Raw genomic sequence first — 27,507 nt, 5'->3', positions numbered from 1 at the left:
CCATCACAGGGACACCTGGACAGGTCTCCAGTCCATCACAGGGACACATGGAGACAATCGAGACAAACAACCATTCACTCTCTCACCTAGAGACAATCCAGAGTTACCAGTCAGTCTAACATGCATGTTTTTGGTCTGTGGGAGGAAACTGGAGTACCTGGAGAAAACTTACGCAGCACGGAGAGAACATGCAAACTCCACCCAGAAAGGCCCCCGGTCGGGATTTGAACCGGAGACCTTCTCACTGAGAGGCAGCAGCTCTACCAACTGGGCCACCGTGCTGCCTAGTTCATCGATTTTAAAAAGTAATTTCTGGGAAAATGATAAATCTTCAGTTTGAGTATTGTTTACTTTGATTCCACAGTGAAGCCATTTTTAAACACACGTATTTTCACTTTAGGAATAAACTTTGATTCTGGAATCAATACGTCAGAGGTGAGACGACCAAAACGCACTCTGATCCACTGTTCGCCCTCATCTTTTGATCGTCTGGAAGCAATGCGTTACCTGTTCTCCTCGGGTCCCTTTCCAATCATTAGACATTTGTTCAAACCAAAGCCGGCTGTTTTCTGAAACTCATTCTGGAAGTGGTTCCCCCCCGAGGTAATGCAGCTGATGAGCTATTAGCGCTAATTACAGCTCTGCTTCATTTAGAAAGCTCTCATTTAGACGCTGCCACACTTCACCTCCAGCATCTTAGATTTGGGCATGAATCAGGAAATGCTGTGGTTCTCTTTAGCTTTTCTTTCCTCTAACTCGTGAGTCGTTGCAGATTAAAACACCTCTGCAGAATTTGAAGAGGTGCTGAAGCGACACTGAAAATCTTGGGTTTTCTGCCAAGCGCACACGGTGTGCCGGCTCGTTTTGCTCAGAGGACAACAATGAGAAATTTAAACAGCGAATGTGACTCGCTAAGGGTGATGGCTCAATTTCATGTCTCAGATGGAACTTCTTGTGTTTAAAAGGCCCTTAATGCAGCCGCTGACCCAATTTCTCTCTTCAGTGTGGCTCCGTGGAGTCCTCCCCGTTTGTTGTGTGCACGCTGGGGCATTTTGATGTAGATTTCAAAGTTGCATAAGAAAGTTGCTGCTTCATCTCAGTCATTCAGATAGAATGAGGACAATCAGTTTCTGTTTAAATAAATGGGCCGATGCAGAAAAATCTCATTTTAAGCCTCGAGGTTTCACAGATTTTTCCTAAGAATTGGGTCTAAGACAAACTGTCAGAGTTCATCATCGTGTGGTAGAAATACCGAGACAAACACCAACTTTGAGAACGGTTGACAACTTTTTATTAATAATACAATCTCAATGAAAAAGTGCGGTCGACATTGTGCCTTCGTGTCGTGCACTACATGTGATAAAGTTTTAACATCCCCCCTCAGCAGCAAGCAGGTCTGATCAACAAGGACAGAAAAAAGGAAAGTCAGATTTAAGAACGCTGCCTGTCTGGGACGGAGTCGGGGACTACGGAGAAAGAAGCGTCCCAAAGACAGATGTTCATCAAACAAATTCAGAAACGAAGCGAGCAAGATGTTCCGGGTTTGGCGAGGAATCGACCAGCTCTGGAGTTTGTTCCACTTTTCCACAAGTCGCAAAAACAACCATAAATAATGCAGAGCAGCAAATAAACAAGTCAAGGATTAATATTTATGCTCCTCGGGGCATGCGAGTTGTTTTCAAGGTTCCTTTAAGAGAGCTGATCGCAGCCGCTGGTGAAAGCCCCACACTAACAAAGCATTAATGAATTGATTGAGTGCATAATTGATCAAAACTTCCAGTGTGTGTGACAGAAATGTAAGATTGATAAAAGCCTGCGCGGTTGATGCTGGCACCGGTTCTGTTCTGAAGATCACAGGCTTTGTGAGAGGAAGGAAACCCCAGTTCATGGCCAGCACTTAGCCGAGTTTAAAAACACGAAACAAGGTGGAGTGATGGAAGCAGCTCACTGTCGGGGGACTCTGGTCAATGTGATCCCAGGTGAACTTTGTGTACGTTCTTGAGTATTTGTGTCTCCAACAACCTTCACAGACCAATGAAGTACTACCTGTATAAGATGGTATTTGCTTCACAGAAGCTTTAAGAAGTATTGAACTTAAGATTCAAGCTGAGCAAACGGATCACCAGCAGAACCTGGCTAGAAGAGGCCCAGTCAGCTCGACTCCTTCATGAGAACGTCTCCCTGGTGGCCTTCAGCTCATCTTCTGTTAAATTATGAGCAGCTCATCGTCCCAAAACTCACGGCTGGAGATGATCAGGAAAAGTCCAAGTGGTAATTTATGAAAAGCGTTAAATGTAGAATAACATTTTCACTTCATCTGTTTGTGTCACTGCCTGAAGAGTCCAACATGAACCTTCAGTACAAGTTCAGGTTCTTTAGCGATTAAACCAAGCAGCGGTGGAGTTTACATTATTGGTGCCGCCCGGTCAGCGACAGACGGGGAGGATCATTTTGATGGTAAAATAGTCGAGTGAACAGAAGCTGACGTTTCTTTTCTCTTGTTTTCAGTGTGGCAGCAGACGTGATGACGGGTCCAACCAGTTAAATCCCACCAGGATGAACTCGGAGTTAAAAAATGTATTTTAGATGAGAACCCTCTGAAAGCACGAGTCGGCGACAACTGATCATCTGCTTTGTGGAGCTTTGATTGTTACTTCATCAGAATGATTAAAATTACCACGTTCATTCACAAGAGCAGCTTCTACTGGGCTCATTTCTGACATCAAGTCGTTCAGACTGCAGCGCTGTTGTACAAACGGTGATTCAGCGTTTAACAAGTTCTTCTCTGTAGAGGTTCTTCTTTATATTCCATACTTTGTTCACGTCTGACTATTCAAATGTCAAAACGTTCGATTGGAAAGAGTCTGGTGTGATTTTTAGTATTTGTAACTTTTATACTTTTTGAATTCTTTAACTTATTTATTTATTTTTTTTTTACAAAGAATAAACTCCCTCATAGAATCGTATTAAAATCTCATTAATTACAGCAAAAATGTTCTCTAAAATCTTCCTCAGCACACTTGCTCTATGTTTGTCTGTTTATGCTCCTTGTAGCTTTTAGCTGCTGCGTTGCTAACTTCAGCTCGTAGCTAGTTTGAAAAGTATCCGACTGAAGGCACCGTTCTGAGGTCAGGGCTCTTTTCTTGTTGATGCTCGTACAGAAATATTTGGGTGCATGCGTCGCGTCACACTACGTTTAAATGGACATAACTGCTGCGTTTATCCTGAAACTGTGTGCAAATGTATTTTATTTGTTCCTCAATACATTAAAAAATGATGCAGTTACAACGTAAAATCAAAAAGCGCTGCAGTTTCGTTTTATTTAGCATTCATGCGTACTTTGAAACATGAAGCTGTCGGCTACGGTTCGGCTGATTTTAGCTTATACGTGTTATTTTAGCTACTTTTCTGCTTATTTAAAACAAAATTCGGTTTATTATTTTAAACGCTTCAGAATTTTTGCAAACGCAAGTCGTCTAGTTGGTCTTTATTCCTCATGTAAAAACAGCCGTCGTTATATACAACGCTGTGCTGGGACTTTCATCACTTGACAATAAATTCATTTTTTATTCGCCGTCTGATCGAGTTGATGTTACTGTGATAAAACGGGACGTCAAGTCCACAAGACAAAACATCCCAAATTATCCCTCTGTGTAAAATACCAAAGTCAGGGCCAAGATTGATCTCGTGTCATGAGGAGGAGTCTTGTTTTTTTGCAGCTTCCTTCCTCTGAACGCGACATCACATTCACTGCACCGGCAGTTGTGGCTCATTGCTCCGACAGCAGAGCAGCGACGACGACGCAGCCGATAAACATCCTCCTCAATGTGTCACCTCCTGACAGCGGGGGGAAAAGATTCAGGACAACTCTGACGTGTGCAGCTCTCACAGACACAAAACGTATATCTGTGTGTGTATATCTATGTGTGTATATCTATATGTGTATATCTATATGTGTATATCTATATGTGTATATCTATCTATAATGTAGATGTATAATAGAGGCACACAGCAAGTGTTGTCTATGGTATAAAAGTGAAAAACAACAACATTAGAGCTGCAGTTGCGTAGAATAAAAAAACGTTTCTACTCACTTGCGTCCAACGCTGCTCCCGTTGCGATGTATGCAGATCACTTCCCGGGTCTGAAACCCCACCTGGATGTCCCAAAAGGGACTTTCTTGCCGGTTCAGTCGATTCCTGGACCGCTTCTTCTGAATAAGTTCCCTGGTCTCCGGATCTTTAACTCCTGCTCGGTCCCTGAGGCCTTGGCCTTTACCTTTCCTGCGTTTGGCCTGCCGTGCTGTCCGTGTTTGAGGTAGGGCGCAAGGGCTCCATGGTCCGACCCTGAGACTGTACAGGCCCTCCGGACCCGTGCAGGTTCCTGGTTTACAAGACTGGAATTCAGTGAGATTGGGACAAATGGAGCCTCCAAAAAGCGGAGGAACCAGGACGCTGCGTACTCTGTTCCTGAGGCCTGTTCCGCACGTTTTGGAGCAGGAAGTCCACGGCGAGTACTCAGAAACCACACAGTCCTGAGGGCAGGGGATCAAGCACGCCTGCTCCAGGCGAGGCTTGGGCTCAAAGTACTCACAGATGGCATCCTCTGCTGGAGACCCATCAGACTTGAGCATGCAGCCCACCTCCCGAGTCTGAATGCCCTCTTCGCCTCCGCTGCACGTGAACAGCCGTGGGGCCCCGAAGGTCCTTGCCGACACCGGCACACACTCGTTCCAGGCACCCAGTTTCCAGTCGTACAGGTCCTTGTGCCAGTCGCACACTCGGAAACAGTTTCTCTGGTTGGAGGGACGCTGACCCTGGTCGCAGTTCGTGTGGAGCGTGGTCCAGCCGTCCACATGGGCGCACCACACTGCTCGGCTCTGGCTGCCGCCCGGACCACAGTCGCTGCCCATGCATCTCCCCCACGGACCTGGGAAACAACAGAACAACAGTGAATCCCACTGAAGAGATAAACCTCCCAGTTAAATGTGATTCAAACTAAAGAGTTGTGCTCTGAATGAAACGTTCAGATAAAACTCTGTATAACACAGAGAGGGTTCTGCTCAGACAGGAAACGATCTTATCCACTTGATTGTCGGGAATCAGAATATTGATCAAACTGCAGGAACTTCAGCTCAGATCGTTTAAAACAACGATGAGATTATTTTACAAACTGGTTCTGGACTGCAAATGTAAAATCACCAACAAACCTGCAGATGGTTTCATGTCTATATTTACATCTGATATGCAACTTGAAGATATATAAACAATATTAATCCCTGAACCTGTTGACCATTTTAGATCTTTGACCATTAAAGCAGCACAGACACTTTAAATGGAGATGTGCAATCGTGCACAAAAATATTAAAGAAACAAAAAATATGCAAGTGAGCAGTTACTGTTCATGATATTAGTTGCAGACTTAGCATCTACCACACAGCAATTTAACTCCAAATCTGAAAACTGACTTGTAGCCATTTTTGTGTTGACTAAGGCCAATTAGCTGTAGCGGCCATCTTGAGTAGAGTTGACTCCAAGAGTTAATCAGTTGTAGATGCTCATTTAATAATCAGTTTCTGAGAGTTTCATTAAAATTTGTCCAATTGTTTGAGATATTTTGCAAACAGGGTGCTGACTGCATATAGTTTATGCTAAAATCATAAAAACTGGTTTTGCACGGTCAGTTACTGCTCAAAGTACGTGTTAGGAATGACTCTCAGCTACTTCCACGCCAAATTTTAGCTCATTGTCTGTAAAAGTGGCGGAGATTTTTGTATTTTGACCAAAATGAAAGGATTTGTCATAAGAACAATTTTGCAGCACTGTTCCAGAGTAGACAAATAAAAGCAAGTGGAAGTACACACCATACGCTTTGCAAGGTCTGAAAAATAAAACAACGAAAAGGTTTTAAATATTTCATGTTTGACTCGATCAGTTTTGAATGAGGGAGCTCCTGCATGCTGGTGGGATGAAGAAGATGCTAAAGAAGCTAAACGAGGAGTTCTGTGAATTATCTGTGACGATTATCTGCCGACAGCCTGCAGAGATTCTGCAAACGTTCAATACCTCTTCTGTCCCGGTGCCAACGTCTCCGGCACAGATCTCCAGTTCCAACAGAAACAGGACCAAAGCTGGAAGCGTACACAGTATTTCCCCTCAAGTCTTATAAAAATCAGAATAATTCATCTAGAAATTCAAAACTGCGATCAGTCTCAGACAGAAATGACCTCCAAGACAAATCTCTGACACAGCTCTTTGCTCAATCATCCCAAGAACGTGGAATTTAACCGGCAGCCAGATAAATATTAAAAAGGGGGTAACACACTGAGATACAGCTAGCCTGCTGTGAGCAGGGACAGGATGGAGATAATCTGTGAAACAGCCCGTCCTCTCATAATCTGAGGCTCTGCTAGCATAAAGCTAACCTTCCAATACTACAGTACTACTATGTTTTTTTTAATACTATGACATCATTCAGTTTTGAAAACATTTTGTTTAATACCAGCTGACACCCTGCTGTAGACCGAGTGTAAATAAAATATGATAAAGTTAAAGCCTAGTTTTTTTTGAAGGAATGCATGTCGCCCGCTGCCGGCCGTCTTTTATGCCAGATTTAAATAAGATCATTTTATGATGAGCAGAGACGGAGTTACAGATATTTTGGTCAAATTTGTAAATAATAATTAGAACCTCACGGTAGAAGACATCACAAGACCTGTTCAAACTAAAGTATGTGTTGAAAATGACTCTCAGCTACTACCACACCAGATTTTATCATAATAATCTGGAAAATTGACCGAGTTATGACCACTTTTGTGTTTTTAAAGATAAGTTAACTGTGGCAGCCATCTTGAAATGGTTGACTCCTAAAGTTGATGTAGAGGAATTATATTAAAATCCGTCCAAAGGTTCATGAGATATTTTGCTAACAGAAAGTCAAAAGAACAAAGAATGCCTAATGATTGTAAGTGAAGTGGATTCTATTTTTAAATTAACAATGTAAACAATTATATATTAAATGAATTTACATAAAGCTCACACTAAAGTTTTTAAAGTTATTGTTCTTTTTCCCCCCATCATGGAGCAAGTTCAAGTTTATTATCATTCTCATCACATGTGGTGCATGAGGTGGAATGAAATTATGTACTCAGGGTCCCAGTTACACCAAAAATATAAAGTGTAAAAAGAAACAAATGGGGAACTGAAAAAGCCCCCCATCTGTCTGTCTGTGCACGTAGTGAACGCAATAACATGAAAAATAAAGTGGAGGTGCAAACTTCTATTTTGGTGTGCGGCTGCATCGAGGCAAAAGGAAGGTCACCCCCAAAAAATGGGGTTGCCAAGTCAAAATCCAAAATGGCCACCAACATATAAGTAAACTGGCCAGCCCTATAATTTGAAAAAACTATGCTTTCTAGTTTTTATATTCTATAGTTTCCACTAAAGACTGGGGTGGCTGAAAATTAATGTATGGTGCCCAAGGCCACCACTGGCCACCCTCTGGCTCCACCATTGCACTGGGTCATGCATAAAATTAGTCCCTGCACTTACCAGGATGCGTCACTCTGCACGCCTCGGACAAGAAGAAAAAACTACGTCTGTTCTGCTGCACAGTGTAACCCCTCCCCACTTGAATCTCTTTCACCAAAGCATTAAGGGGGTTACACCCCCCCAGTTAACTCCAGTCCAGAAAAACACTCAAATCAAAAACTACAAACATTCACTGTTCAAGTCCCTGAGCGACAGGGCACATCGGTGTTCTTGTTCCTTTCTGTTCCGTTTCATGAATCTCTCCGCAGATGACCCGGTGGTTCTGGGCCTCCTGCTCCATGGACCTCCCTGCTGTCTGAGGAGTGCAATATCCTTGTGAAGAGTCTGCTCTCCGACTGGGCCTCAAGCGTCTCTTTAATGAATCTCTGTCCCTGCAGGGTCAGCCTCACTGAAGAACGGGTCACTGTGTTTCCCTCTCGCCGCTGCCGTTTGTTATTTCTTGGATCCGTGGCGTCTGGCTCCGGCATTCCTCGCCAGGACCTCTCTCTCCACGCGGGTCAGGGTTCGTCTCAGGATCGTCTCTGCTGTCGGGCTGCTTCTTTGCTGCAGCGCCTCCAGCCTGTGAACGTGCCTCGACTTTAGAGCGCTCGACTTTAGAGCGCTCGATCGAGCTGCGATTCAAAGCAACACTAGAGCGGCTGCATAACAGAAAGGACTCCGAATTTAAGTGGAAATGTGTGAAACTTCCTGCAGACTCGCTGTCAGTGTGCAGAGGGGCAGCGTGACGAAGGGAGCACGTACAGCTCGTGCTGATCGATCCAGTCTCCCTAAATTCAGTTAGTTGGTCAGAATAATTCAAAAGATATTCCAACAGAACAGATTTGTAAGATTTGGTAAGAAAACTCAGTTCTCAAAACTCATATTCACCAGAATATAGAACAAATTTGGAATAAACGATGACGCAAATGGGCCAGTAAAATCTATGATTTGTTTTTGCACGAGTCGGCTCCTCGACTCCACCTGTCAATCAATCCAGCAGACTTGTCAGCACTTTGTCCTGAAGTGAACGCCCCTTACCTGCAGAGCTCCACCCACTTTTCTTCTGACCACATTGTCAAGGTTTTGCTTTATGGATGCTTTATATTTGCGTTGTATCATGAAGTTCAGACACGTTACCCCGAGTGTTTAGAGAATATAATTCCATTTCAAAAACCTGAACAGAGTCTGGAAAATGTAAAAGATGATAAAACCCTGTGGTCGACCTCATGAGCAGCTGACGGTTATAAACAGGAAGTACCACATGTTCATCTCTACGAAGGTCACTGCAGGTAAATCTTCCATTTTCCGTCATAATTACATAGTTACTGTATTCCTAATGGTTAGATTAAAGGCTAATGCTTCAAGCTAGTAGTTCTTTGTTCTGTTGTAACTTCTGGTTGCATGAGTTTAGGCTTTGATTGTTCTGATCAGTCAACACTAAACTGATTTTGTACAAATGTTTATTAGGTTGTGTAAAGTAAAGCGGAGCGCTACGTCTGTAGCATCTTAGCTAGCACATCTGTATTGCACGCTGCTAGCTTAGCGCTACTTTTTGTTGCGTCATTCTTGCTAAGATAGTTACTGAATCAAGTGTTTAATTATGTAGGTAAATGGAGACGTTTAAAAACCTGTTAAAATACACCAGAATGTTCTGGGGGTGGACCCCCAGACTCCCCCCCCCCCATTACAAAGGCTTCTGACAGCAATGGCCACCACGTCGTTCAGGCCACGAGCCATTGTCAGCACTGGGGGCTGAGCACCCCTAAAGGTCGGCTTGTAGAATCGCTCCTGGGAACAATCGTGATTGATGCTCTTCCTCATGTTCTGCAGAAACCTGTTCACTGATTCATACGGTGGCCTTAAGGTGTAAATGAACAACATTTGAAAAAAAACGAATCACATTAGAAAAAAACGGAATTATATTAAGCCAAACAGGAAGTTTATTTTTATTTATTTGACTTTATTAACAGCATAAAACTACAAAATCTTCCTGTTTGGCTTAATGTAATTCAGTTCTTTTCAAATGTAATTCCGCTTTTTCTAATGTTGTTCATTGACACCTTAGGGCCACCGTAGATTCATTCACATCAAGTGGGTTGAAGCAGAGCAACATCTAAAACATGCAGGACTGTGGCCCTAGAGGATCAGGACTGAAGACCAGTTCAAAGAGCTACGCACAACACACAAGATATTAAGTGTTCATGATGTTTCCACAGAGTCAGAAGAACTGAAGAAGCTGTTTTATCTAAAGCTGACCTAAATAAAGTCTTCAGCCTTTTTTAAGGGAATCATGTCGATACAATGTAAAAACAACTGAAGTTCATTTCACAATCAAGGTGCGTCTAAAGGAGGGGTGTCCAGTCCTGGTCCTGCAGGGCCACTGTCCTGCATGTTGTGTTCATTTCCCAGCTCCAACAAACCTGGACCAGTGAGTGAATCACTTCTTCATGTTCTGCAGAAGCTTGTGAATCACTCATTCTTTCAAATCAGGTGCGTTGGAGCAGAGAAGCAATACAACATGCAGGACAGTGGCCCCCGGGGACCAGAACTGGTGTAAACGAGGAATACCCCCGTTTTTTGTTTGTTTGTTTTTATCAAGCTGGGAACAAAAAAAACACAAATAATAAATTAGATGTTGATAGAAAAAAGAAATTGTAAGTGAGAAAGTGAAATGCAGCAATTTTGAATGAACTGGAAGACTTCATGGAGAACCCACTCCACAGTTCAGAGTTCACTGAAGCTGCACTGGAAGTACACCAGTTACCATCTTTATCTCCCAGCACACACAAAACTCAGTTAATAACATAATACTGGGCTAAAACTTGGTGTGGTAGTAGTTGAGAGTCATTCCCAACTCGTGTTTCAAGCATCAACAGATCAAACATAATGTGATAAACAAGGTTTGATCAAAACAGCTACAAATCTTTTCAAAATCAAACTCTGGCATCAAAATATCCTGATGCATGCTCAATAATCCAACCTGGATTATTGAACATGCATCAGGATATTTTGATGCATGCTCAATAATCCAGGTAGAACCTGGATCAAAGCAGCAGCTGATGATGAAACCTTTAATGAGCTAAAGCTCCGGACTTGGTAAAATCTTTGATCAGCTACTGTCAGCTAATTATAAGCTTCATCACGTGTACATTATTTTTGTTCAGAGCTCACTCACAGTCTTTCAACATAAAGTCTTTTAATTTTAACATTTAGAGAGAGATAATCCTGGAATGCAGCAGTCGTCCGTGTGCGGCGCCTTCAGGAGGAGGAAGTTTGACGACGTTGAACGCGTCGTTTTTAGGCACGCCGAGCTCGGCGGAGCGTTCGTTCGCCAGCAGCTGCAAACCTGATCTGGAGGCGGCCGTGCTTTGTGACTGCTTCAGAAGACTGTCGGCTGTAAACGGACAAACGGCAGCCGTCGCGTCGCGTGCTCCACGTGGCGTCCGCTCTGAACATGGTTTGTGTTAACGAGAGCAACATCAGAGAGCATCCGAGGAAAGTGTGCGGGGAGAAAGAAGCTACATTTACAGAAGAAAGGAAGACGACCAGCGGCCATCACTTAACATCTGAAGGAATGTCCTGAGCAGCTCATGGAACATTGTTAACCCCGACTCCCATTCAGCGTGCTGGGGCCCCGGGCAGAAGCCACGTCGACTAAAGCTCTCCGCTCACTCGGCTCTAAATTTTATTAGCTGTAATATCACCATTATGTTTGAACGGCTAGAAGGAGCTGCTTGGATCACAACTTTTTCAGAACGTTCATGCAGACGTTTTACCAAGAAAGTGAACAAGTCGCTTGGTTTTTCATCCACTCTGCTTCCTGCATGCACAATCTGTATCACTGATAAAAACTTCTGCACATTTCAGACACTTATTAACTCAAAAACAACCACTGGTTTTACATAAACACATGGAATTTAAATGACTCAACAACCATATAGAATTGATCAAACGGCTCAGTTAAAAACGTCAGCTCTTGCTTATAAATGTTCTTATACAGTATATGGAGTGGGAAGCTCAGTCCTCACCTCCTTCTACAGGTGTGCAGTGGAGAGCATCCTGTGCTCCAGCATCAACGTGTGGCATGGAGGCTGCACAGCTGCAGAAAGAAAAGCTTTGCAGAGAGTGGTGAAGGCTGCACAGAAGATGTTGGAGTCAGCCTCCCCACCATCCACAATCCAAGATGGCTACTGCCATATCATCAACCATTCCAATCATTTGAGGAATATTTGTTTTCTGGTTTTTATATTTCTTAAAAGTGTTTCTTTAAATGATTAGAGTGGCCGGAGAGCCCCCACTGGCCACCCCCTGGCTCCGCCGTTGTTCCTGGTGATGGATAAAACTGCTCCCTACACTCACTGGGCTCGGTCATCCCTCTCTTCTTCTTCAGCGTAACACCACTCACCTGAATATCTTGCACCAAAAACATTAAGGTTCACTTGTATTCTCTGTCCAGTCCAGAAAAACTCTGCGAACATCAAATATTCAAATCCCCCAGTGGACGACGACATCGGCATACTGTTTATTATTAATGGGTTTAAAAAGAAAATGATTCATTTAAACTTTAAAAATGACAAATGTTCACTGAACCAGTGAACCATGGTTTAACCAACTCCACCTGAAAACGAAGCTTCAGTCAAACCAAGAGACATCTGAAAGAAGTTTGGTCTTTTTCAGTTAAATTCAAAGTCATGTGAAGTCGCCTGGATGTTTCCAAGCATCCAGAGTTTAGTCGAAGCAAAACGTTGTGATGAGCAGCGAGCCAAAATTGAGAAGCAGAACAGGAAGACAAGGCTGTTCAGCTGTTGTTTACAGATAAGCTGTTTGTTTGTTAGCTCATAAACAGCCCCAGAGGATGGATGAGCGACAAGATAAATGAGAAGAAGCATGTTCGACTCCTAATAACACCCACACGCGCTGCGGTGACGATAATAGCTGTTGGCATCATCAAAGAACGACTAAATTCCTGCAGCCGAAGGGTCAGAGCAACGAGCCGAGCCCGAACGAAGCACCTGCAGCTCGCAACGCCGCACCTCCGTTTGACACAACGGGGGGGGGGGGTCTCTCGACTTCAAATGAGCCTCCTGATTTTAACTGTCAGCGCGTAACGCTAACAGAATTCAACTACGCCGAAGAATCAGTCTGTCAGAAAATGAACTAATTTCCCACAAAAAGCCTCGTTTTCCTCGAGGGCCCAATAAACGACGAACTCGAGCGCTGAATGTTTGTCACAGGCAGGTGACGAGTGTGACTGTAAAACAAACAACGCACGTCGTTCTGACGTGAGCTAAACGACTGCGGCAGAGACTTTTCACTTTCTGCTCAGAGATGATGTTTCTGGCAGGACAGTTGAAATATGAAAGCTTTCTTTACTCCAGAAGGAAGAGCTCGTTCTGGGACGTTTCCAGGTTCCTGCCGGTTCTAAAAGCTTTGGGGGGACTCCAAGTCCTGGTGAGGACTTTCTACAAGCAGACCGAGTCTACAAAAGATTTAAAGGATCCAGAAATGTTTAATGTCATAAAAAATAACTATAAAATCATTTTCCTGTGCTTCAGTTTGAGAAAACGTGTGTTTGCTTTAGAGACGACGACAACAAGAACTTAACCTTGAAATAAACAAAGATGAAAGCAACGGCCTAGTTATTTAAAGGAAGGCACCTGCATCAGCTGTTTAAATTCAAAATGGCTGCCAAGGCCATGTCCTGTAAGATGTGTTAATGCTTGGACTTTGTTTTGATAATGATTCTCAGCTACTACCACCTAAACTGTACGTCATTTTATGCTATTATGACTAAGTTACTGTTTAGCCTTTGTTGTTCGGTTTTGTTTAAATTTTGTTCCAGGGGCGATTCTAGGATCGGACCTTTAGGGGTGCTTAGCCCCCAGCAGAGCTGGCATTTCTAACCAGGGACCGAAGCGGGCCGGGTCGGTGTCGGGCTTTTGATTGCATCAGCAGATCAGCCGCGATCCAATTATATGGCAACATGGCCTGCCATACCTTCACCAGCCACATGCAGCCATTTCACCGTGAACTGACCGGCCTTGAGGTAAAATAAAGTTCAGTTAAGCTTCAGATGGGACTGTACTGCCAGGTAGCGATCCATCAGCCCAAATGGACGTTCAGCCGCTGCACTCACGGCCGATGACCCAAACAGGCGAGATCCCAAAGCAGACATGTCAGAGCAGGGTCCATGTCCGAATAACGCAGAATGCAGGCAGAAACAGGTTGTAATGCTCTTTACATGAAAGGACAAACACCCCCTCAGCTCTGATCTTCTGCCCCTTTCATTCAGCCGCGTGTCACCGCGGTAAAGTTAGTTTTACGTTGGACATTCAAGCTCCGTGGCTTCAGCGGTGTATTCCTCTCGTTTGATCCGATGCAGTCAGTCTGACTCCGGTTGGCTACGGGCTGGGGCCGGGTCGGATCGGACTGTTTTGGGCCTGAATGCAACTCTAGCGCCCAGTACCGACAGTGGCTCATGGCTTGAACAACACACCCCATGGTGAGGTTTGTGAGAAGTGTAAAAACGTACAGCGCCTGGTATTCACAGGTGGTCTCCCATCCAAGTACTAACCAGGCCTGACCCTGCTTAGCATCCGAGATCGGACGTGTTCAGGGTGGTGCGGCCGTAAACGAGGAGCTCAGTCACAAACAGGACTTTTAAAGGATCATCTCAAACAAAGACTAAACTTGTACAACCAGAAGTTGCAACATATATCTTCATAGAGAACACACAAAACAAACACACAACTAGCTTTAAGCGTAACCGTTAACTATTAAACTCTGACCTACTTAATGCAAAACCTCAATGTTGTTGGAGGAAAAGGGGGTGGAGCTCCTGCAGGTAAGGGGAGTTTACCTTTGGGACGAATTGAGATCGCTAATTGGTCAGTTGCTGATGACTGGATTGATTGATAGATGACGTTGAGAATCCGACTTGTGCAAAACAAAAATCATCTTAAAATGGCCCGTTTAAGAGCGTCATGATTTATTCCATATTTATTCTAAATTTATTCATATTTTGATTAATCTAAGGTTTGAGAACTGAGCTTCCTTACAAATCCTAATGATGGTTTCTTTATTTTTCAGGGGTGCCGAGTTAAACTTTATAGGTGCTTGGGCACCCCCAAAAAAGAGGCTAACATCGCCCCTGCTTTGTTCAGTGTTGACTGAACAGAGAACACACACACACACACACAGGCAGATACATGCTCACCAGCAGTGCATGGCAGCTGGTAATAAAACATTTAAACCGACGTTAGGGGAACTTTAACAGACAAACATAATTTTATGGACATTTGCGTCCACTTGACTCAGACAAAGCATCAAATGGACGAGCAGGGGACACTTCCTGGGACGATAAATGAAGTCTGTGCTGGGAAATTACACTCAGCTCTCAGTCTGAAGCCTTTATGTGCCGCAGCTTCCACGTTCATTTAGCAGAGGTTCTGCTTCAACGCTCCACATTATTATTATTATCCGTTTTCTCTTTTTGGGGAGAGTTTGTTTTAATAAATTGAATAAACCTGAAATCTGTGATTCCACCTAAAAATGTACAAAATGTAGCAGAAAGGCTGGACACCTACATGAAGACATCATGTTACAGCTGGCTCTGCTTTTAACAGGAAGCTGATTGATTCTGAGTAGATTTTCAGATCCTGCTCCTCACGTTCCTGATTGCATTTCAGACTTCCTGCTTCTTTTATCAGATTTCGCACAGACTGACGTTCTCAGCATTTCAGCAGAACGCATATTCTGGGATGTGCTAAATATGATATCTGATGCTCGCTGAGATCTTCCAGATACGCTTCTCTGAAATGTGGAGATCTTCAGCTCAGTGTCCAGGCAACAAGAATCCATCTGCTCCGAAGAACTGAATCTGCATCCAGAGGATATTTATCCGGCTGATGACGTTTAAAGACTTTTATTCTGGTTTTATTTTATTGTATTTTCTTATAAAAAGCTTTTGAAAATTCCTGACTGCACATCAAGATCAACGTCGAGGTGTTCACCTCTAGGACGGACAGACACACCTCTGCTCTTTTCTTTTTATTCAGATGAGCCTCCGGGGTGAATTCTTCTACCATTTTTATCATGTTGCCAAACATGAAGGGGCGATCATGTTATCATCATAGGTTTGTTTGATGCTACTGCTTGATTATTGCGAAAGCAAAAGATCTTCTGGTTTACTGGACGAATATTAATGAAACTTTCTGGCGGTAATCATGAAATGCACGTCTACGACTGATTTACAGTGGAGTCGATCCAATTCAAGATGGCTGCCACAGTTCATTAAACAAGACAAAATGGTTATAAGTGTCATTTCTCAACATACGATATTATTTTAAAACTGTGGCATGAAAGCTGGCGGGTGACATGCATTCCTTCAAAGATTACCTGATCTTTCATTTTAGTGGAGTTTGGCTAATTCTGCAAACCAAACACAGAACTGAGAAACAGAAACAACCAAGTGGTTCTCCATGATCCACAGTTCCTCCTGCATCAGTAAAAACACCATCAAACAAGACAAACGACGTGTTCTGTGAAATACAGTGCAGGTGCTGAAATGTGCCACCTAAAAGCCAAAAGTAGCAAAAGAAATGATAAAAATGACAGAGTGGCAGGAAAAGGTTAGATAAAAACTAAAAGCAGCATAAGGCACGCTAAAAGCTCAGATAACAAAAGGTTAGCTAAAAACTAAATGAAGTAAAAGGTTAGCTATAGGCTAAAAGTACCAAAAAGCTAACTAAAAGCTAAAAGTAGCTAAATAAATGATCAAAGCTGAAGTAATACATGACAGGGTAATGGCAGTAAAACATTAGATAAAAACTAAAAGCAGCATAAGGCAAGCTAAAAGCTTAAATAACAAAAGGCTAGCTAAACGCTAAATAAAGTGAGAGGTTAGCTACAAGCTAAAAGTACCAAAAAACTAACTAAAAGCTAAAATTAGCAAAGAGCTAGCTAATAAGTAGAAAATGCTAGCTCAAAGTATCAAAAGGCTAACTAGAAGCCAAAAGTAGCAAAACGGTAGCTAAGAAGACAAAATCAGAGCAAGCCTTCAGATGTCAAAGTTTCAATGACTGAGTGAACAGAAGAGATTTATTCAATTCAATTCAGTTTATTTATATATGGAACCAAGACGCAACAGAAGTCATCTCAGGGCGCTGAACAGAAACGTTCATACATAAAAATAATAAGTTGATAAGATCTGTGGTGACAGTCAGGGATCATCTGTTGACCACACAGATGTTTCCCTGCTGCTGATGTGAACACACAGCGCTCAACATTTACTCATCGATGGAGTCCTTGAGGTCTCAGGTCCTCCATCAAAACTACATTTAGTTCATGTTTGCAGAAATGAACAAGTTCTTTTCTTCAGGCTGATGGTTTGTTAAACCTGAAGCCAGTACGGTTCAAACCGTGTGGGAACGAATGTTAAAACTCAAACGGGGCCTGGAACCTTCAGGCATGTGAACATCTCACACTGTGCTGCTGAACCCAACGTGCACAGATTGTTTAAACACAATTCAATGAAGCCACCCGCACCAGGAACCACGCTGGTGTTGGTCACAGTCTGAAAACGTCCATTCTCACTAACGAGGACGTCATCTCACTTTAAAACCTGAGCTTTTACTCAAGAAATCATCTCAGTTTATGTCAAGACTTCAGTGATGCATATCCACTAATGTCAAGCTGCTGTGCACTGGAGTAGAATATTATGTTCTTAAGACAAAAGATAAATCACTGTTAAAGAAAAAGACAATTGCCAAATAAAACACACACACACACACACCGTGCATTTTAATCAGAATATAGACAATAAATAAGGCGTCTGCAGCAGCCGTCACCACCAAGGTAAAAATAAACACGAGTGCACTGACAAACACTTTTCATCTTTATTTACGGAGAACTTGATCTTTTCTTCAGATGGTACAAACATCGAGACGTTTCCTCCCACGAACTGACCAATGAAACGTGAGGACCCCCCACCGCTGACCAATGAGCAGCTCTGTTCGTCTCTTTTGTTTACTCGCTGACACAAACACAAGCTGACAGCTCCGTGCACGTCTTCCCTGAAGGGGTGTGATAGTTTGGCAGAGGGAGGGGGTGGGGGTGGGGGGTGAAGACAGTGGGCCGAGGGTCTCAGGAAGGGCCACGGGCTCAGTCCAGCTCGTTGAGTCTGCACCAGCAGCTTCAGTGACAAAGAGTTTTCAAACGTGAGCGAGAAAAACCGAGGACGAAAAAATGAAAATAAAACCGCCTCAGCAGGGACGCTCGTTTCCCGCGCTGACGGCGTCCTCCCAGTCGGGGTGTGGCGTCTCATCTTCAGTTCAGCCTCAGAAACATGCAATATGTATGCAGCTGATCCAGCACAGACACAACTAAAGCACGATGACACGCTGAAGCACCGAGCTCAGACTCTGTCAGCCAGACGTCCTCCTCGAGCCAAGCTCCCACTAACAGACATTTCTCTGTCAGCTTGTCCAGTCCTTGTACTGGTGCTGGTGCTGGGATGTGCAGTAAAAATAAAAACGCCTGTGCAGTTACACCTGTCCCAGGGAGAAATAAAAACACACCTCTGTGCTGCTGGGGATGCTTTTGAGCTCCAAATGGACAAATGTGCTGACATTTGTGAAACTACCATGAGTGTGTCCTGGTACATCGGAACATTTAGGCCTGACCTCCAGTCGTCGTCGTGTGAAGGTCAGGCCTAAAGTTTGGTGTCGATAAGAAGGAACCTTTAACTTCAAATCACATCGACAACCAGAAACATGGAGCCTTTAAAACCTGCAGCAACATCAACACATTTATTGCACGATCAAATAAAATATGTGAACAACTTTTTTTTTCATAATTTTGGGGTTTTAATACAAGAAATCTGTGAGAACTGGCAGCGAACCTGCACGAGTTCCTAAAACAACATCTTGAAAAGAAGCATTTAAAGTGTTGCTCGGTGCTCAGGTTATAAAGCAACACACACATTTGTGTTAATTTAAACTCATTTCCAGGTAAAGTTATGTTTTACCACTGGTCTAACACCAACATTCATATCAATGACTCTGCATGTTCCTTTACGACAGCCTGAGATTTTTCATGGAGAAACCGAGTTGGCTCTCCTAAGAGTTAAATAACCAACACAACAGCGCCCATGCTCCGTCAGTTGTACAGACACTGAGCTCATATTTGATGTGGTAGTAGCCGAGTCATTCACAACACACACTCTGAGGTCATCTCCCAGTATCATATGGAATTAATAAAACACATCCAAGGGTCGACCCAGGTGGTTCAAACTTGTCATTTCTGAACATATGATGACTTTAGATTGAAACTCTGGCATTAAAGGTGGCGGGCGATATGCATTCCTTCATGTTTGGTCGTTGGCTTCCTGAACTCATTTGTTTCACCTGCACCTTCTTCTTTCAGCTGCTCCTTCTTCAGGGTCTCCACAGAGAACCAACTCACATGAAGACTTGGTGATCGTTTGTACGATGGATGTTCTTCCTGACTCAACCTCGGACCACCGAGCTACCACAGCCTCTGTGTGGCGCACAGAGCTGCCATCTAGGGCACCCAGGGGAGCAGATGGTGGGGGTTAAGGACCTTGCTCAAGGGCCCAGAGTGGGGCAAATGAATGTGGAGGCAGGCGTGTGTGCTTCATCTATCTCACCCACATTTTGATGTCGTTTGTTCAGGGAGTTGAACTGGCAACCTTCTGATCACAGGCCCACCTTCTCTAACCTCTGCGCCACCACTCACCTGCATTATAGTAAATTATTGTAAAACACTGTAGGTGACTTGTTCACTGATCTGGTCACAGTTTCTTTCAGTGTCTCGTCAGAGTTTCTGTTTGTTCCTCCATCTTGAATCATTTTAGTAAATATCGTTGAGCTCCACTGGTCTCCCTCTTGTCTTTGCCGTCTTCATGACAAAACTTGGCTCGGCTATCCTCAACAAGTAAGATCCACAAAACCTGTTTCACACAGGATGCCCTCTGGAAAATAAAAATATGTTTTTCAAAGATAACCGGGACATCGCCTACTGGGAAAAAACAGGATGGAAAATTGCCGCCCGGCCGAGATAATTCTCAGGAAGAATTTCCAGGTTTCTAAATGTCAGTAAAGATTTCCTCCCAGATATCTCCCACCAGAGTCTTCTCCCAACTATAGCAACGAGACTTACACGGGGAAGTCATGACCTTTGCAGGAGCAAAACACAAAGTAGTGAAACAAGAATAGATGACTGAATGTACACAAGCTGCAACTCTAGATTGGATTTGTACTCATCGTTTGTTTCTGCAGAACTTCTTGCGTTCTGTTTGAGGTGCTGTGCAGAAGAAGCACCTACTAACCCGACACGTTTTCATGCAAGCAGCAGCTTTCCACCATTCCTTTTATGCTGATCTCAAACACAGAAAAATGTTTTCTGCTTACAAAAATAAATAATAAAAGTTCCCTCACACAGGATGGATCATGCACACACACCTCTGATCCTTGCAGGAATATTTATTGCTGCAACTGAAAGCACTTTCTTTGTTTTTTTTTCACTTTTCTGCTCATTCAGAGAAAAAACATCTGATTTAGAAAAGCATAAATTCTTTAACATTAAAATTTCACAATTTAACACTTTTGATCATTTTATTTCTGCAGCCATTTGTTGCATTAGAAGCAAAGCAATCCTTGTAGGAATGCATATCACCCGCTACCTTTGCTGCTGGAATTGTAGATCTAAACTATCTACTGTTGAGAAATAGAGGGGGGGGGGGGTTTTACCTTAAAATGTTTTAAAGAATCTCACTGTGCTCAGACTGTTTGATGTAGATCATTCTCAGCTCATACTTCCTCTTTTGAAGAAGTATGAAGAAGAAGTAAGAACAATAAATAAGAACAAGTAGAAGAAGAACAAGAAAAACATCAACACCAAGTAAGAACAACAAGAACAAGAAGTAAGAACAAGTAAAAAAAGAAGAACAAGAAAAACATCAGCAAGAAGTAAGAACGAGTAAGGAGAACAAGAAGTAAGAACAAGAAGCAAAAAACAAGTAGAAGAAGAACAAGAAGAAAAACATCAACAAGAAGTAAGAACAAGAAGAAGAACAAGAACAAGTAAGAACAAGAAGTAAGAACAAGAAGAAAAAAAACAAGAAGAAAAACATCGGCAACAAGCAAGAACAAGAAGTAAAAACAAGTAGAAGAACAAAGAAAAAGATCAACAAGAAGTAAGAACAAGATGAAGAAGAACAAGAAGTAGTAAGAAGTAAGAACAAGAAGAACAAGCAGAAGAACAAGAAGAAAAACAAGAAGAAGTAAGAACAAGAAGAAGTAAGATTCTTTGATTTTTAACAAAACTTTATTTACATAATAAGTTAACACAACAGAAGAAGTAAGAACAACAAGAAGTAAGAACAAGAAGAAGTAAGAAGAACAAGAAGTAGGACAACGACGACGACGACTGCAAGTTTCATTAAAATCCGTCCAGTGGCTCAGGAGATATTTTGGTAACACGTATACACAGGACATGGGCAAAAACATTATCATCCACCTTCGTCCCTCAGCAGCGAACAATATTAATACCCAAATAGGAGGAACCTATTTAAGGGTTAAAGTTGTAAATCCTTTAAAAAAAAGAAAAAGGTTCACGTCTTTAAAGACAGCGTGCACCACAGGATTACTGTCTCCGCTGCAGGTGTACATGTCAGAGTCAATCCATTGTTTTTAAGGCTCCCGTGACATATATCTACATTTTCTCATCTGTTTCACAAATCCTCTGAAATACTGAGTGAAAAGCTTGTAGTTGTATAATCTTCCATGGTTATTTTTAGGTTAAGCTCATGTTGCGTGGATTTTCTCAATGTGTGATGCAAACGCAGCAACGACGTGAATGAATCGACTGGAGGCAACAAAACGAGCGGTGTGGTGCGGCTCCACTGTCGATGCTGGGCACAGTCAAAGTCAAATAAGACCAGGTTTATGCCTGGACACGTGATTACGTTATAAAATGAAGGACTGTAGGGACTAAGTATGTTGGGTTAGTTGTTCTTTCATGTGGGAGACTCAGTCAAAACCTCCAAAATCATTACTTTTGTTTTTAAACTACCTTAATTTAAAAACTGTCACTTTTAGGTCATATGTAGTTTAAGTGTTGCGTTGACGTCTGTTCAGCCTAAACATGACGACAGCGTGTTACACACCTGCATATACACAGGTGGACTTTTACCATTTAGTAAAAGAAACATGCTTGATGTAATAACTTGAAACTGACAAGAAACAAAAACATCCCTCAAAATAAAATGAAAAATTAAAAAAGCACCATTGCTTTGAAATGGTGGCTCATAATAATTGTAGATGAACATATATCTGTGACATATTCATAAATTAAACGGATTCTTTCATTTTTCTGGACTGAATAATATCGTGCATTGAATAATTAAATGTAACGTGAGACGTTAATTTTCTTTGACCCATCAAATGAATGCGGTCATTTATTAACAGAATCAAAGTTTAACATCAAACATTTACATTAATTTGGCAAAATTGATTACAATAACACATAGCTTAATTAGCAAGCTTTACAGTCAGGAAAACCATACAGCCATGATTTCCCTGCTTCACAACAGACATTTCTGAAAATATCTGGAATGATTACTGGCAAGATAGAAGAGTTTTAAAGATGGAAAATGAAGTTATCTTGAGAGAGAAGATGGATGAGGGGTTGTTATGTGTCGGTATAAGAACGGCACTCTCCATTCGAACCCAGTTTCATCTCGGTACGCTTCAGTAGGAAATCGACTCGTTACCTCTCTGAAGATGAATCAGCTGGTACGGAGTCCCATTTAACGCTACCATTTCCAGCGTCTCCGTAGGATGGTTGGGAAACGTCCGGAGTAGTGACGGTACTTGTTCGACACACGTTCACCTCACGGGTGGACTCACATGAGTTGTGAGTCCATCAGAGTTCCACTCAGATGTGGAAGATTCCATAATTCCCACAAGACTCGGAAGAACTGCGGATCATGTCTGAACCTCCTGTTCTCTCCAGCACTTCTTCTGTTCGGTTTTGCTCTCCGAACTGAACTGCTCTCCCACCGCACTCGACTGGTTGGAACTAGGAAGTGCCGACATTTAAAGAGTTCTATTTCCGGTTCATTTGGGAAGTTCCTGATTGGTCGATCGACCAAACAGGGGTGTGTTTTAGTGATGTAAGAGGTTATTAAAAGTCAGAAAAACAGAAAAATTGTTTTGGAACGGACAGAAGATGTTTTTGAGACAGACGAGAGAAATGTTTAGGCGAGTTGGGGGAAAACAGGTGCCAGCTTCTCTATTTACGTCTGAGAGGATATAAAAACATGACAGTTCGTTCCAACAACTCGTTTTCTTGCCTCCAACCTTGGACCAACTTACACTTGCTCATTTCAGACAGAAAATCAGAAAATGCATGAATTACTCTGCAACACATTCTAACTTGATTTCTACTTTGAATGAGGATTTAAAAAATCACTAATACTGTTTCACAGTTGATTTAAAATGTGTAGTTCACTTCAACATTTAAAAATGGTTTGAACTACACACACTTTGATTATCAAGACATTTGTAAAATAGTAATGATAATAGAAAAAGAGAGTGTTCTTTCAATTGATCAGTGCAGGACACTTAGAAAGTCTCTGGATGGACTTGATTTTGTGTTTCTGGACTCAAATCAATGAAATACAGTTCTTGTCCCAGGAAGGCCCTCAAGGTCAGGATTTGACCTGAGGCTTAGTTCACTACATAATTATTATTATTAAAAACAAAAAATAAGACACACAAGACTTCAGAAGTTTCTAGTGGCTTCAAATTACACAAAGACAAGAAAACAATAAAACACACCAGAGAATAAAAACAGTAAAAGATGAGTAAAAAACAACAACATGACTTAAAAGCAATAATGATAAAAAGAGTTTATCGAGTAGTTCTTGAACTAGAAAAACTCATTTAATTACAGTATGTAGTACTTAATGAAACGAGCATCGAGAGAAAGGTCGATACATTTTAAACTAAGGTGCGTCTTGTATTTATCATCAGGCGTCTTGAAATCGGTCAGTCTCCTTATTTAAAAGGCACCAGGTAGTCACAGTGCTGTGTGGCATCATGGTGTGTAACACACTGAACATGGACCACAACATGCTAAGAACAGAGTTGTCTCTGGAGTTTAGAAAGAAAATGATTGAAATGGTGTTAACAGTGAAGGCTAAGAGCATGTTCCTCTGACCACAGCTGCTCTGAATATTCAGAACGTTAAGGTCCACAGGACTGGAGACCGTCTCCCGGGACGGGTCCACAACACAAACTAAAGATGTGCACAAACATGAACGCTAACCAGAGGCCAGAACAATTTCCAAAGAGGTTAGAGGTGCTCTCTAAAGTCGAGGTGCATCAGCGTCGTGCCGAACCATCCGTCGCCGTTGAGTAAAAGTGGACCTGATAGAAGACAATCGAGGAGGACAGAGACTCGGAGCAGTGAGACTTGAATTTATCAAATCCATATCGACAAAGCACAAAACTTCACAGAGACTTTTAGACTGACGAGAGAAAACTGGAGCTTTTGGCACCAAGTCCCTTCAGCTCGGTGTCAGAGCCAAAAACAAAGAAAGAGAAGAACAATCGAGGACATGCGCAAGTTTGTGTGCACATTTGAGAACATGGAGGAGCATGTGCTCCACTTGTTCCACTGAGCACGTGCCTGTGTGTGTGTGTGTGTGTGTGTGTGTGTGTGTGTGTGTGTGTGTGTGTGTGTGTGTGTGTGTGTGTGTGTGTGTGTGTGTTGCTTCTCCTCCAGCACGCAGCCGTGGATCTGCATGTGCTGATCGGTGCAGGTGCCTCAGTTGCTCCGAGGGTCAGCAGCATGATGATGTTGCTGTCACGTTATTAAGATAAATTGTCCAATCGCTTGGCGAGATCTAGAACCCTCAGGATCCCCGGCAGCAGGGATTAGATTACCACCTCCCACAATGCACCACGCTTTACATCACAACCCAACAGGAAAGGGGCTGCTCCGGAGCACAGCTTTAAATCAGCTCTGTGGATCCGAGTCGAGGCCAACAATGAGGATGTTTGTAATAACTCCAAAGGATGCAGATCCTCATCAACCGGCCGCTCTAAGAAATTAAGAGGCGTTTATTAACTTATTAACTTAAACGCTGTAAACAACTATGAGAGATTGCAATCTGCTGTCAAACGCTCTGATCTGTCCTGATGTAGACATTACTGGTCTCAGATCCCCACTAACAGCAGATAAAAACTGTTCGGGCAGACTTGTACGACGGAGCGTGAAGCACAAGGTGAGGAAATAATGAAACACGGCAAAACGCTCGCATGGGATCCAAAGCGGCACACGACACCAGTGGTAATTATTACTGTTCACTCAAGGCTGATGCCGTTAGTGAAACAGCTCACACGCTCTACTCTTAAGTCCGCCGGCAGTTCATTATTTCATTGTTCCGCTCAACAACAATGAGGTTCAAGTATTCCCAGGCAAACAGCTCACATGAGGCTTTTCATCAAGACTGGAGCCTTTTCATTTCTCCGCTTCGACAAACCTTTGAATTACAAAACAACGGAGTAACAACCATCAGAACATCACCACGGACATTTCAATCAGAATGATCGTTCACACCCTCTGAGGACTCGTTTCGTTTCCATATTTTTCTTGCAAACAGATTTTTGTCCCGATATTTTTAAGTGATTTGGATTAATATGTCTTCAGACGTTCTGAAGGTCATTCAAAGTACATATATTTTTTATTTGGCTGCTTGTTTACTCATTTTTTGTTCCATTTTTGCATTTTCAAAGGATTTTTTTTTTGTAAAGTCACTTAACTCTGACCTTATAATCATTCAGTCATAAAGACACAGTTTGTTCTCATTTCTTTAGTCCAATCCTTAAAAATAGCAAAGATAGTAGTTTGACAGACAGAAATCAGGATTTTGGCTCCAACAAGGTGAATCTGAAGCAGCTATTAAACAGTTATATATGTGTATTGTTGTTATAGCCTTATTTACTTGTTAAGTTTTGTTTGTGTGGTTCATATTTGGGTTCCAAGTGTTTGTCTTTGTTCTTTTGGCAGTCAGAGACCACAGCTATGCACAAAGCTGCTTTGGTCGCATATTATTATTTTAAAACCTCCAAGTATAACTGAGCAAATGTGGGAAAATTGCTACTATTTACTAAATTTAATTAAAACCTGTCAAACTCTCTGGGTTAGTGAACACAGACAGAAATTATAATTAGCTCAATGAATAAATTCATCCATATTTTTGTCTTTCTGTTAATTAAAGCCTCGTTAGAAATACCTGCAGTAGGTTTCTAAATGTGCACTATGGTTTAGTGCAGGGTTGTTTAACTAAACTGCTCAGGGGGGCACAGTTACTGAAAGCCATGAGCTCAGGGGTCAGACATCCGGCAGTTATTGTCATTTTGTTTGTTTTATGGTTTAAAATCTAGTTTTATTTAAAAATGAATCCAGTGGTGGGCCGAACTGAGCTCATCCGTGGGCCTGATTGGGCCCCTGGGCCACCAGTTGAATAGCCCTGGTTTAGTGTTTACCGACCAGTTCTAGAGCTCAGGAGCTAACCTTTCTGGGACATTTGCTAAATAAATAAATAAATAAATAAATAATTAAAGTTTCCTGGGTCTTTGGGGAACCTTCTTGGACTCCACCGCGGCAGCAGTAAGGATGTAGGAGGTGTTGGAAAGAGAACACAGAAACTCGAGCCAGGCTAGAGTCAAAACGTGCACGCGCATGCACATGCTCACACTCTGACAAACATGCACTCATGCACATGTGCACGCTCACAGCAGGTCAGATCAGACAGACTGTGACCGTCCGGCCGCAGCGACCCTCCGCCTTCTGTTAGCTCTTTGAATCTGGCCTTTAATTTCACGTCAGCCGACGATGAAAACAGAGACAAGAGAAACGCTTGAGATTCAGAATAATCTCTGAAAATAAAACCTCAAGTAGTTTTGTTTAATCTCTGTTGCTTTCTGTATTAATGCTGCTCGTTTATCATCGCCCACTGCTGCAGGTGAAGGCAGAGCGATTAGGTTTTCAGTGTGGATGTGTTTGTGCATCTTATGAATCAATACATTTAATTCATGGAAACTAATTATCAGACGTACACCTAGAACTAATTAACTCCTGGAATCAATGTGATTCAAGCTGGATGCCAAAACAAAGCAATATGAGCAAATAGAAAAATGTCTATATCCTCAGTCTATTTCACAGATAATGATCTAATATTTGGTGTGGTAGTAGCTGAGACTGATCCTTAATTTATACAGTGAACACAAACTGTGTTTAAAATGGCAAAGTCATGAACTGAACAAACGTTACTGTAACCTTCAGAATGGTATCATTTGGAAGAACATCTATATTATTGAAATTCAGGACTCAACCCTATACATAACTCTATATTATTTAAAATAAAAAAATTTAATTAAAATCTAGCCCCCCCCCCCCCCCCCCCCCCCGCCATTTCAGGACAACCAGTCTAAAACCAGTGTACAAGATTCATTCAACCGTTATTTAGAAAGATAAGTCACACTGAGCCTAAAAAAACTCATTTACAAGTGAGATCTGTTTAGACGGACAAAAAGTAGTGAAACTGGACACATGTAGGAACTGGAGGTGAAAAAAATTCCTATCAGACTTTTTCTTCTTGGCTGAGAAGAAAAAACTCTGATATTAAAAAACACCTCGCACAAACAAGCACATAGTGACGTAGACATTCTGCAAAGGGGGGAGACGAGAGCTGTGATATGTAAGATGTAATAATCAGCCAGTTTCCTCCGGTGAGATCCGTAAACATTTTCGAGGGATGTCAGGGAATGGCCAAGGACAACGCATTTGGGAATCCAAGAGTCCTGAAAGGATGACACAATGTTTATTCAGCTGGTTTCCTCAGGTTGATCAGTTGGAAATTTGTTGATTGGGGGGGGGGGGGGGG

The 27,507-nt window shown here is 42.4% G+C and overlaps 1 protein-coding gene across 1 annotated transcript in view; it reads right to left on the bottom strand.

Annotated features, from left to right (window-relative positions):
• The window catches only part of LOC119409615 (thrombospondin type-1 domain-containing protein 7A), a 351,078-nt gene that overhangs the window by 278,065 nt on the left and 45,506 nt on the right, over positions 1-27,507 (bottom strand). Inside the window, exon 2 of the mRNA XM_037676515.1 lies at positions 4,095-4,929. Within this exon, the coding sequence (XP_037532443.1) occupies positions 4,095-4,929 (835 nt within the window). The remainder of the gene's footprint in view (positions 1-4,094; positions 4,930-27,507) is intronic.

Source organism: Nematolebias whitei, chromosome 5, assembly GCF_014905685.2.
Source record: "Nematolebias whitei isolate Nwh7 chromosome 5, NemWhi1, whole genome shotgun sequence".
NCBI classification, from domain to species: Eukaryota; Metazoa; Chordata; class Actinopteri; order Cyprinodontiformes; family Rivulidae; genus Nematolebias; species Nematolebias whitei.
The sequence above is the reverse complement of the archived record's forward strand: the minus strand, read 5'-3'. Positions and strand labels throughout refer to the sequence as shown.